We start from the raw sequence: 12,346 nt of genomic DNA, 5'->3' as shown, positions 1-12,346 counted from the left end.
TTACAAGTTATAGAGGGGACTTGTACAGACAATAGACATTACAGCATAACAGAAATACAGTTCAAAACAGATACCAGGAGGAGTGAGGGCCCTGCTCGCAAGCTTACAAACTATGGGGAAAAGGGGAGACACGAGAGGTGGATGGTAACAATTGCTTTAGTTATTCGGACCAGCTATAGTGTAAGGCTCAGGTGTTCATGTAAAGCTGCATGAACCAGTATGTAGCAGTACAGACACAGAGGGCTAATACTGCATAAAGTGTATGAGAACATGATGCGAGGAACTTTTTTTTTTTTTTTTATTATAAATAGGCCACACAGGGATCGTTAGGTTAATGCATTGAGGCGGTAGGCCAGTCTGAACAAATGAGTTTTTAGGGTACGCTTAAAACTGTGGGGATTGGGGATTAATCGTATTAACCTAGGTAGTGCATTCCAAAAAATCGGCGCAGCACGTGTAAAGTCTTGGAGACGGGAGTGGGAGGTTCTGATTATTGAGGATGCTAGCCTGAGGTCATTAGCGGAGCGGAGGGCACGGGTAGGGTGGTAGACTGAGACCAGGGAGGAGATGTAGGGTGGTGCTGAGCCATGGAGTGCTTTGTGGATGAGGGTAGTAGTTTTGTACTGGATTCTGGAGTGGATGGGTAGTGTTATGACCCCAATGGCGAGGGTCTCAGAGGAACGTGGAAGTCTGCAAGATACAAAAATCCAGCTCATAGGGCAGTGGTAACTGGGTTGACCATATATCTACTCCTAACGCCAACACTAGAAGTAGCCGGGGGTCATACCTACGTTGATCCTAGATGACTCGCGCCAGCCGGAGAATCTAACTACCCCTAGTAGAGGAAAACAAAGACCTCTCTTGCCTCCAGAGAAAGGGACCCCAAAGCAGGATAGAAGCCCCCCACAAATAATAACGGTGAGGTAAGAGGAAATGACAAACACAGAAATGAACCAGGTTTAGCACAGAGAGGCCCGCTAACTAATAGCAGAATATAGAAAGGTAACTTATATGGTCAACAAAAAACCCTATCAAAAATCCACACTGGAAATTCAAGAACCCCCGAACCGTCTAACGGTCCGGGGGGAGAACACCAGCGCACTAGAGCTTCCAGCAAAAGTCAGGATACAGATTAGGAACAAGCTGGACAAAAATACAAAACCAAAAACAAATAGCAAAAAGCAAAGTAAATGACTTAGCTGAATAACCGGACCAGGATCAGTAGACAAGAGCACAGCAGATTAGCTCTGATAACTACGTTGCCAGGCATAGAACTGAGTGTCCAGGGAGCTTATAAAGCAACGCCCCTAACTAACGACCCAGGTGCGGATAAAAGGAAAGACAGAAAAACCAGAGTCAAAAAACTAGTAACCACTAGAGGGAGCCAAAAAGCAAATTCACAACAGTACCCCCCCCTTAGTGAGGGGTCACCGAACCCTCACCACGACCACCAGGGCGATCAGGATGAGCGGCATGAAAGGCACGAACTAAATCGGCCGCATGAACATCAGAGGCGACCACCACACGATGCTTAGCACCCTCGAGCCAATGACGCCACTCCTCAAATGCCCACTTCATGGCCAACAACTCCCGATTGCCCACATCATAATTTCGCTCGGCAGGCGAAAACTTCCTAGAGAAAAAGGCACAAGGTTTCATAACAGAGCAACCAGGGCCTCTCTGCGACAAAACGGCCCCTGCTCCAATCTCCGAAGCATCCACCTCAACCTGAAAGGGAAGTGAGACATCGGGCTGGCACAAAACAGGCGCCGAAGTAAACCGGCGTTTCAACTCCTGGAAAGCCTCCACGGCAGCAGGAGCCCAGTTAGCTACATCGGAGCCCTTCTTGGTCATATCCGTCAAAGGTTTCACAATGCTAGAAAAATTAGCGATAAAACGACGGTAGAAGTTAGCGAAACCCAAGAACTTCTGAAGACTCTTAACTGACGAGGGCTGAGTCCAATCAAGAATAGCTCGGACCTTGACCGGGTCCATCTCCACAGCAGAAGGGGAAAAAATAAACCCCAAAAAGGGAACCTTCTGTACACCAAAGAGACACTTTGAGCCTTTGACAAACAAAGAATTTTCACGCAAAATTTTAAAGACCAACCTGACCTGCTCCACATGCGAGTCCCAATCATCAGAAAAAACCAAAATATCATCCAGATAAACGATCAAAAATTTATCCAGATACTTCCGGAAAATGTCATGCATAAAGGACTGAAAAACTGAAGGCGCATTGGAGAGCCCAAAAGGCATCACCAAGTACTCAAAATGACCTTCGGGCGTATTGAATGCGGTTTTCCATTCATCACCTTGCTTAATGCGCACAAGGTTGTACGCACCACGAAGGTCTATCTTGGTGAACCACTTGGCACCTTTAATTCGGGCAAACAAGTCAGACAACAGCGGCAGAGGATACTGAAATTTGACAGTGATCTTATTTAAAAGCCGATAATCAATACAAGGCCTCAAAGATCCGTCCTTTTTAGCCACAAAAAAGAATCCTGCACCAAGAGGGGAAGAAGACGGACGAATATGTCCTTTCTCCAAAGACTCCTTGATATACGAACGCATAGCGGTATGTTCAGGTACCGACAGATTAAAGAGTCTTCCCTTAGGAAATTTACTGCCTGGAATCAAATCTATAGCACAGTCACAGTCCCTATGAGGAGGCAATGCACTGGACCTGGACTCGCTAAAGACATCCTGATAATCAGACAAATACTCCGGAACTTCCGAAGGCGTAGAAGAAGCAATAGACACAGGCAGGGTATCCCCATGAATACCACGACAGCCCCAACTAGAAACTGACATAGCCTTCCAGTCCAGGACGGGATTATGGGTCTGTAACCATGGCAGCCCTAAAACAACCAAATCATGCATTTTATGTAAAACAAGAAAACGTATTACCTCGCGGTGTTCAGGAGTCATGCACATGGTAACCTGTGTCCAATACTGCGGTTTATTTGCTGCCAATGGCGTAGCATCAATACCCCTAAGAGGAATAGGATTTTCTAATGGTTCAAGAGTAAAACCACAGCGCTTAGCAAATGACAGATCCATAAGACTCAGGGCAGCACCTGAATCTACAAACGCCATGACAGGATAAGACGACAGTGAGCAAATCAAAGTTACAGACAGAATAAATTTAGGTTGCAAATTTCCAGCGGTGACCGGACCAACAACCTTAGCTATACGTTTAGAGCATGCTGAGATAACATGTGTAGAATCACCACAGTAGTAGCACAAGCCATTCCGGCGTCTATGAATTTTCCGCTCATTTCTGGTCAGGATTCTATCACATTGCATTAAATCAGGTGTCTGTTCAGACAACACCATGAGGGAATTTGCGGTTTTTCTATCACATTGCACCGAATTAGGTGTCTGTTCAGACAACACCATGAGGGAATTTGCGGTCTTGCGCTCCCGCAATCGCCGGTCAATTTGAATAGCCAGTGCCATAGCATCATTCAGACCTGTGGGCATGGGAAAACCCACCATAACATCTTTAATGGCATCAGAAAGACCATTTCTAAAATTAGCGGCTAGTGCACACTCGTTCCAATGTGTCAGCACGGACCATTTCCGAAATTTTTGGCAATACACTTCAGCCTCGTCCTGCCCCTGAGACATAGCCAGCAGGGCCTTTTCTGCCTGAATCTCAAGATTGGGTTCCTCATAAAGTAAACCGAGCGCCAGAAAAAACGCATCAATATCAGCCAATGCCGGATCTCCTGGCGCCAGCGAAAAAGCCCAATCTTGAGGGTCACCCCGTAAGAACGAAATAACAATTTTTACTTGCTGAGCGGAGTCTCCAGATGAACAGGGTCTCAGGGACAAAAACAATTTACAATTATTCTTGAAATTCCTAAACTTAAACCTGTCTCCGGAAAACAGTTCAGGAATCGGTATCTTAGGTTCTGACCCAGGACTTCTGATAATATAATCTTGTATGCCCTGCACACGAGTAGCCAGCTGGTCCACACTTGTAATCAAGGTCTGGACATTCATGTCTGCAGCAAGCATAAGCCACTCTGAGGTAAAGGGGATGAAGAAAAAAAAAATGCTCAGAATCTTCTTTCTTATAATCCCTCTTTTGCAATGCATTAAACATTTAATATTGGCCTGGCAAACTGTTATGACCCCAATGGCGAGGGTCTCAGAGGAACGTGGAAGTCTGCAAGATACAAAAATCCAGCTCATAGGGCAGTGGTAACTGGGTTGACCATATATCTACTCCTAACGCCAACACTAGAAGTAGCCGGGGGTCATACCTACGTTGATCCTAGATGACTCGCGCCAGCCGGAGAATCTAACTACCCCTAGTAGAGGAAAACAAAGACCTCTCTTGCCTCCAGAGAAAGGGACCCCAAAGCAGGATAGAAGCCCCCCACAAATAATAACGGTGAGGTAAGAGGAAATGACAAACACAGAAATGAACCAGGTTTAGCACAGAGAGGCCCGCTAACTAATAGCAGAATATAGAAAGGTAACTTATATGGTCAACAAAAAACCCTATCAAAAATCCACACTGGAAATTCAAGAACCCCCGAACCGTCTAACGGTCCGGGGGGAGAACACCAGCGCCCTAGAGCTTCCAGCAAAAGTCAGGATACAGATTAGGAACAAGCTGGACAAAAATACAAAACCAAAAACAAATAGCAAAAAGCAAAGTAAATGACTTAGCTGAATAACCGGACCAGGATCAGTAGACAAGAGCACAGCAGATTAGCTCTGATAACTACGTTGCCAGGCATAGAACTGAGTGTCCAGGGAGCTTATAAAGCAACGCCCCTAACTAACGACCCAGGTGCGGATAAAAGGAAAGACAGAAAAACCAGAGTCAAAAAACTAGTAACCACTAGAGGGAGCCAAAAAGCAAATTCACAACAGGGTAGCCAGTGTAATGACTGGCACAGGGTAGAGGCATCGGTGTAACGGTTGGTGAGGAATATGATCCTGGCTGCAGCATTCAGGACAGATTGGAGCGGGGAGAGTTTTGCAAGAGGGAGGCCGATTAGTAGAGAGTTACAATAGTCCAGACGAGAATGAATAAGTGAAACAGTAAGAGTTTTTGCAGAGTCGAAAGTAAGAAAAGGGCGAATTCTAGAAATGTTTTTGAGATGCAGGTAAGAAGAGCGAGCCAGTGATCGGATGTAGGGGGTGAATGAAAGGTCAGAATCAAGGATGACCCCAAGGCAGCGGGCATGTTGCTTTGGAGTAATGGTGGAACCGCACACGGAGATGGCAATGTCAGGCAAAGGTGGGTTAGTAGAGGGAGAGAACACGAGGAGTTCAGTTTTTGACAGGTTTAGTTTCAGATAGAGGGAGGACATGATGTTAGAGACAGCGGTAAGACAATCACTGGTGTTTTCTAAAAAGGTCGGTGTGATATCAGGAGAAGAAGTGTATAATTGGGTGTCGTCAGCATAGAGATGGTACTGGAAACCAAATCTACTGATTGTTTGTCCAATAGGGGCAGTATACAACGAGAAGAGGAGGGGGCCTAGGACTGATCCTTGAGGAACCCCAACAGTAAGGGGAAGGTGAGAGGAGGAGGAACCAGCAAAACATACAGTGAAGGATCGGTCAGAGAGATAGGAGGAGAACCAGGAGAGAACGGTGTCCTTGAGGCCGATGGAGCGGAGCATAGTGAGGAGGAGCTGATGATCCACAGTGTCGAATGCTGCAGAGAGATCCAAGAGAATTAGCATGGAGTAGTGACCATTAGATTTAGCTGTTAGTAGGTCATTAGAGACTTTAGTGAGGGCAGTTTCAGTAGAGTGTAAAGAGCGGAAGCCAGATTGAAGAGGGTCGAGAAGAGAGTTATCTGAGAGATAGCGGGTAAGACGGGAGTGGACCAGGCGTTCGAGGAGTTTAGAGATGAAGGGAAGATTAGAGACAGGTCTATAATTAGCGGCACAGTTTTGATCGAGGGATGGTTTTTTAAGTAATGGATGTATGATGGCATGCTTAAATGAGGAGGGAAAAATACCGGAAGTGAGGGAAAGGTTGAATATTTTTGTTAGGTGAGAGGTGACAGCCGGGGAAAGGGACTGGAGGAGATGTTTTGGAATGGGGTCACTGGTGCAAGTGGTCGGGCGAGAAGATGCAAGGAGCCTGCTTACTTCTTCTTCTGTAACTGCTTCAAAGTCAGAGAGTGAACTAGATGCAGTGGGGGAGGGAGGACAGTGCATGGTATGAAGAGATTGGGAGATGATTTCCTGTCGAATGTGGTCAATTTTTTCTTTGAAGTAATTGGCCAGATCGTCAGCACGGAGATCCGTGGTTGGGGCCTGCTCTCTTGGGTTGAGTAGGGACTGGAACGTGTCAAAGAGACGTTTAGGGTTATTGGACAGGGAGGTGATGAGGGTGTTGAAGTAGGTTTGTTTGGAGAGGTGAAGGGCAGAATTGTATGTCTTTAGCATGAACTTATAATGGATGAAATCTTCGGGTAGATTAGATAATCTCCACAGACGTTCTGCGCACCTGGAGCACCGCTGCAGGAAACGTGTTTGCAGCGTGTGCCACGGTTGTTGCCGTCTGATATCCTACTTACCCTTCCTGCGCTCCCTCGCAGTGTCTTGTTCAGGTGCCAGCAGCTGCTTTATGCTTGTAAGTAGGGCATGGCAGGATCGTCATGCGCTGCTCACAAGCAGGGCACAGCTGCCGGAATACTCACTGCTCCCCACGTCGGGACTATGTGTGTGGAGGGCAGTGAGTATCCATTGCCATTAAGTAGTGCGCACAGTGCCAGCCACAGCCACCGGGCGATCACGTGTAACGGCTACTTAAGGAAATGAATATTCACCTCTCTCCACGCCTATGGGAGTGGAGAGAGGTGAATATTCATTTCTCTTTAGTAGTGGGGACACGTGACCCCCTGGCAGCTGCTGGAAGTTGGCGGCTGTAGCTGACACTGTGCGCGCTATTACAGAGAAATGAATATTCACGGCCAGCACAGTGAATATTAATTTCTCTTTAGCAGCGGGCACAGGAGTTAGTTGCAGCCACCGGTTCCTGCCTCCTGTGACCCGCTGCCGCTCCCCCTTCATCGTCTGGGACAATGACTAGCGTGTAAGCCGAGGGGGTTGTTTTCAAAACAAAAAACTCGAGTATGCACGGTATATGGGATTTATAGGAATATCCTGCCCACTGTGCTTATTTTTTTTACATAACGTACACTGACCTGAAGCATGTGTTTGAAATTCGCAACATGTCTATCTCTGTTGTAGTAAATAGATGTTTTTTTTAAAGATTTTTCCCATACACTTTAATGAGATGAGAAAAATCCACAATAAAAACAACATATGTGTTTTGATTCCATTTCCACAGCAGAAACACACTAAAACAACACAAATGACCGTGGCAATAAAGTTTTACAAAAGCCAAATACTAGAAAGCATAAAAAATGTAATAAAAAATTACAAGTAACCTAATATAGCTAATAGATCCAGAAAATCTGTAACATCAAAAACTCACCAAATACTGTGGGAGCGTAGACTAAGGCTAGGGTCACATTGCGTTATGTGACCGCGTTTAACAGACTACGTTACACCGCGGCATAACGCGGTGTAACGTAGTCCGTTAACGCCGCCATTGCCTGTCATTTGAGTGGCGGACCGCGAACGCTGCTTGCAGCGTTTGCGGTCCGTTCCTCGCTAGCGCAGATAGGGGATCTGCGCTAGCGGGATCGGCTAACGCAATCCCTTTTGGGACATTGCGTTAGCACAGTCCGTAGCGCTATGCGCTATACGGACTGCCCTAACGCAATGTGACCCTAGCCTTACCAATAATAAAGTGAATGTATAGTTGGTCTACTATTTAGTGAAGGAAGAAAATTTTTTTAAAATAATTACTATTAATACTAAAAAGTTACCTTCATGCAGCCAGTGAAGCCCTGTGCTACATGGCCGTCTGTGTCAGATAATCCACCAACAAAGATGGCCTTCAGTTTCACACCCGGAAGATCATTGCCAATTTCCACAGAGTTCTGTCAAGACGCAGAGGAAAACACTATGAGCAAATAATCCTTTATTTTAGTGGAATCATTAACTCTTTCCTCGAGTTTCACTTTCTCGCGAACTAGATGTACAAAAAGAACTTTTACATGACAGGTTAAAGGTAAACTGCAACTTTACAAACTTGTATGATGGCAGATTAATTTCTACCTGATAAACCCCATAGTCCAGATACATGATGGCCAAATACTTGATGTCCTTCCCATCCTTGGAGCTCTTCAGCTCTATGAGCAGGTGATGCCATTCTCCGTCACTGACCCTCATCTGCTGGATCTTCATACCAGCTACACGAGTGACGCCACTGTACACTTCAAAGTCCAGGTAACTGTTCAAGATCTGTTGGAAAAAAAGTGTTGTAGTTCTACATGTTATTTCTACTGCCAAGTATCATGTGATCATTGCTGATGTATACCATATATAATTATATATGGACTGCAACAGTGGGCATCCAAAATTAGATCCAATGTACATCGGATGTCTAAGAATGCTGGGCAAGAAAATATTCTCTGTCTGTGGAGAGAAGACATGGATGCCGGCAGACTGGTAGGTGCACACCCTTAATAGTATATGGCAGGGGGAAATTACATTGATAGTTAATTTTCCCACGTGCTAGATATCACTTATATGAGTGTAACTGGTGTAGTAACATACTCACCGGTAGTGGTCTTCTCCCGGTATCCCCCCACTCCGGCGTCTGTATCCTGACAGATCACTATGTGGAGCGGTGGCTACAATCTCAATGTTAGTCTATGGGACTCACAATCAGGCTACAGAACCTTGTCCTAATACCTTGTCCTAAAGTCACATAGATTTACATTGAGAACACTCACAAAGTTCCCCCGCTTCACACAACAGCCACTGTGCGACTGGGCAGGTCACAAATGCCGTGCAGGAGCGGGGCTGATACCTGGAGAAGCCGGAGGCCGGTGAGCATATTACTACACTAATTACAGGAAAGAAATATATCTTGGTACCGTGTTAGCCAGTAGATAGAAAAATATTTAGAATTTAGACTCTCAATTCTAAATATTTTTCTACACTAATTACACTCATATACCTCATATCTCGCAAAAATCACTACAGTGGTCCTTTAGTAAATTAGCAGGTCAGCTTTTAAGAGCAACTTAGGAGACCTTGGGTGATATATATATACTAGATGGTGGCCCGATTCTAACGCATCGGGTATTCTAGAATATGCATGTCCACGTAGTATATTGCCCAGCCACGTAGTATATTGCCCAGCCACGTAGTATGTTGCCCAGCCACGTAGTATATTGCACAGTCACGTAGTATATTGCCCAGCCACGTAGTATATTGCCCAGTCACGTAGTATGTTGCCCAGCTACATAGTACATTGCCCAGCGACGTAGTATATTGCCCAGCCTCGTAGTATATTGGCCAGTCACGTAGTATATTGCCCAGCCACGTAGTATATTGCCCAGTCACGTAGTATATTGCCCAGCCACGTAGTATATTGCACAGCCACGTAGTATATTGCCCAGTCACGTATTGCCCAGCCACATAGTATATAGCAGAGCCACGTAGTATATTGCCCAGCGACGGAGTATATTGTCCAGCCACATAGTATATTGCCCAGTCACATAGTATATAGCAGAGCCACGTAGTATATTGCCCAGTCACGTAGTATATTGCCCAGCACAGAGCCACGTAGTATAGAGACTAAAAAAAAAGAAAACATATACTCACCTTCCGAAGGGCCGTTGAAGTCCTGCTATACTTACCATCCGCCACCTCGCGACGCTCGACGCAACGCTCCCGGGACCGCTCCATTGCAAGCGGCAGCTTCCGGTCCCAGGGCTGGTGTGAGCAGGACCTATGATGACGTCGCGGTCACATGACCGTGACGTCACGGCAGGTCCTTGTCGCACACCAGCCCTGGGACCAGAAGCTGCCGCTTGCAATGGAGCGGTCCCGGGAGCGTGGCGAGGAGCGGGAAAGGCGGCGGAGGGTGAGTATAGCAGGCTTTTTGTTTTTTTTATTATATTTAACATGACATTTTTACTATTGATGCTGCATAGGCAGCATCAATAGTAAATAGTTGGGGACACACAGGGTTAATAGCAGCGGTAACAGAGTGCGTTACACCGCGGGCCGTTACCGCTGCCATTAACCCTGTGTGAGCGGTGAGTGGAGGGGATTACGGAGCGGGCGCCGGGCAGCGAGTGCAGGGGAGTAGGGGAGGGACTAATCGGACTGTGGCTATCGCGGATTGGTCGCAGCAGCCATGACAGACAGCTGCCGAGACCAATCAGCGAATGAATAACCATGACAGAAGGACAGACAGACAGACGGAAGTGACCCTTAGACAGATGATTTTCCTGACGTCCACAGCAAACAGACACAGTCTAAGTACCCCAAGTAGCAATGGGTGTGGAATTTCATGCGTTACTTACAGATGTATTGCTACGCATTGTCCTACACTTTATTATTTATTTAAATAGCACCATTAATTCCATGGTGCTGTACATGAGAAAAGGGGTTACATACAGGGTTATAGATATCGTTAACAGTAAACAAATTTACAGTGACAGACTGGTACAGAAGGGAGAGGACCCTGTCCTTGTGGACTTACGTTCTATGGGATAATGGAGAAGAGACAGGAGGTCGGGTGCTGCAGCACTGGTGGTGGTGAGGTGGCAGCTCGTGTGGTTGGTGATGTGGCGGCAGCTTGGGTGGTTGGTGAGGCGGCGGCTCAGGTGGTTGGAGAGGCGGTGGCTTGGGTGGTTGGTGAGGCGGCAGCTCGGTTGGTTGGTGATGCGGCAGCACTGGTGGTGGTGAGGCGGTAGCTCGGGTGGTTGGTGATGTGGCGGCGGCTAGGGGGGTTGGTGAGGCGGCAGCTCGGGTGGTTGGTGATGTGGTAGTAGCTCGGGTGGTTGGTAAGGCGGCAGCTCGGGTTACATAGTAGCTTACATAGTAACACTTGTTCACCTACCTGGATGTTAATCTTTGTTGAAGAACCAGCATTAATTTGCATCAACATGCCAGTAGGCTGGCGGGTTCTAAACATTATCCCAATGAACCATGGCACCGACACTGTAACATCCAACTCAGGCCATATAACAATGCCATTTCCTTGGAACCGTTGTGGAAATGGCATTACTGAAAGAAAATAGTTTATTAGAAGGAATACGGTAATTCTGAAATTTCATACTGTTTGAATGATGAAGAAAAGCTGTGCAATAATAATACATGGAATCTATCACCAGGTATTCGCCACCCATTCTTGGAGCAGCATAATGTAGAAGATAATTTACTGTAATTGTTTTGATAAGATCTCTGCTTTATTATCAGGTGATTATTACTAGAGGACTAGGAAACATGCTGTAGTCCTCTTTATTTATGAGCTCTGTATAACCCCGGCCCCACCACTGATTGGCAGCTTTCTGTGTACACTGTGCATAGGCAGAAAGCTGCCAATCACTGGTTTGGGAGAGGTTACACAGAGCTCAGCCATCAGAAAAATGGTAGACCTGAAGTTATTTTATCAAAACTGCAGCATCAGTCCAAGCAAGTGATACATTGCTGGAATCGGGATCTATGCTCCTACATTATCCTGTTCTCAGATGGTGGGGAAAAAACCTGCTGACAGATTCCCTTTAAGTCACTGTTAGACTCCATAATTATAAACCATCGTCAGCCCTAATTCATAGCTGTCTGATATGTAGTGTTTTAATCAAACTGGAAGCATAATATTTGAATTAATCATGTTGTTTATATAAATGCATCACAATGATGCCGAACATTAGGAAGTCTAGTTTAAGTCCGTCATGTAATACATGAAATGAAAGATTGTGCATGAAGTAATGACTCGGAAACAGCTCCGGACAAATTATAACCCACATACAAAGTGGGCTGGATTTACTGTTGCATTAGCACTGGTTTTTCTGTTGTGTTTTGGATGTTTTGTCCCTTTTTTGTTTCTGTGTTTGCCTATTTCTTTTAGTTGATTGCTGTGTAGAGAATTTAGTATTTCCTGATGTTTTTCTTTTGGAAAAGTCAAATATGCATTCCAGGCCACCTCCCAACCCTCCCACCCGAATAATTTTATGCACGCCAGACATTTTGGCCAACATTTTGCAGCAGTTTAACATTGCACTAAAAAGTCACAAAACGGGCTAAGGCTGAGAGTAAAGAACATTTTTTATTTTGCCCAAAATTCATGAATTGCCTACATCATTTTGACAAATTTGGCCTGAACGTCAGTAGATACACAAGACAAAAAAAGGGACTTAGAAAAAATTGTAAATAATGAATTAGGCCCTGTATGCCAACACTATTGGCAAGTCACAATAATAGCAGTA

The 12,346-nt window shown here is 45.7% G+C and overlaps 1 protein-coding gene across 3 annotated transcripts in view; it reads right to left on the bottom strand.

Annotated features, from left to right (window-relative positions):
• CELSR1 (cadherin EGF LAG seven-pass G-type receptor 1) overlaps positions 1-12,346 on the bottom strand; it is a 232,138-nt gene that overhangs the window by 49,604 nt on the left and 170,188 nt on the right. For all 3 annotated transcript variants that reach the window (XM_069764986.1, XM_069764988.1, XM_069764989.1), the window contains exons 9-11: positions 10,978-11,144; positions 8,175-8,360; positions 7,883-7,996 (exon numbers count right to left, since the gene is read on the bottom strand). In XM_069764986.1, coding sequence (XP_069621087.1) covers positions 7,883-7,996; positions 8,175-8,360; positions 10,978-11,144 — 467 coding nt within the window. The remainder of the gene's footprint in view (positions 1-7,882; positions 7,997-8,174; positions 8,361-10,977; positions 11,145-12,346) is intronic.

This window comes from Ranitomeya imitator, chromosome 4 (assembly GCF_032444005.1).
Source record: "Ranitomeya imitator isolate aRanImi1 chromosome 4, aRanImi1.pri, whole genome shotgun sequence".
Classification (NCBI taxonomy): Eukaryota; Metazoa; Chordata; class Amphibia; order Anura; family Dendrobatidae; genus Ranitomeya; species Ranitomeya imitator.
Note: the sequence above shows the minus strand (reverse complement) of the source record. Positions and strands in the feature narration are given on the sequence as shown.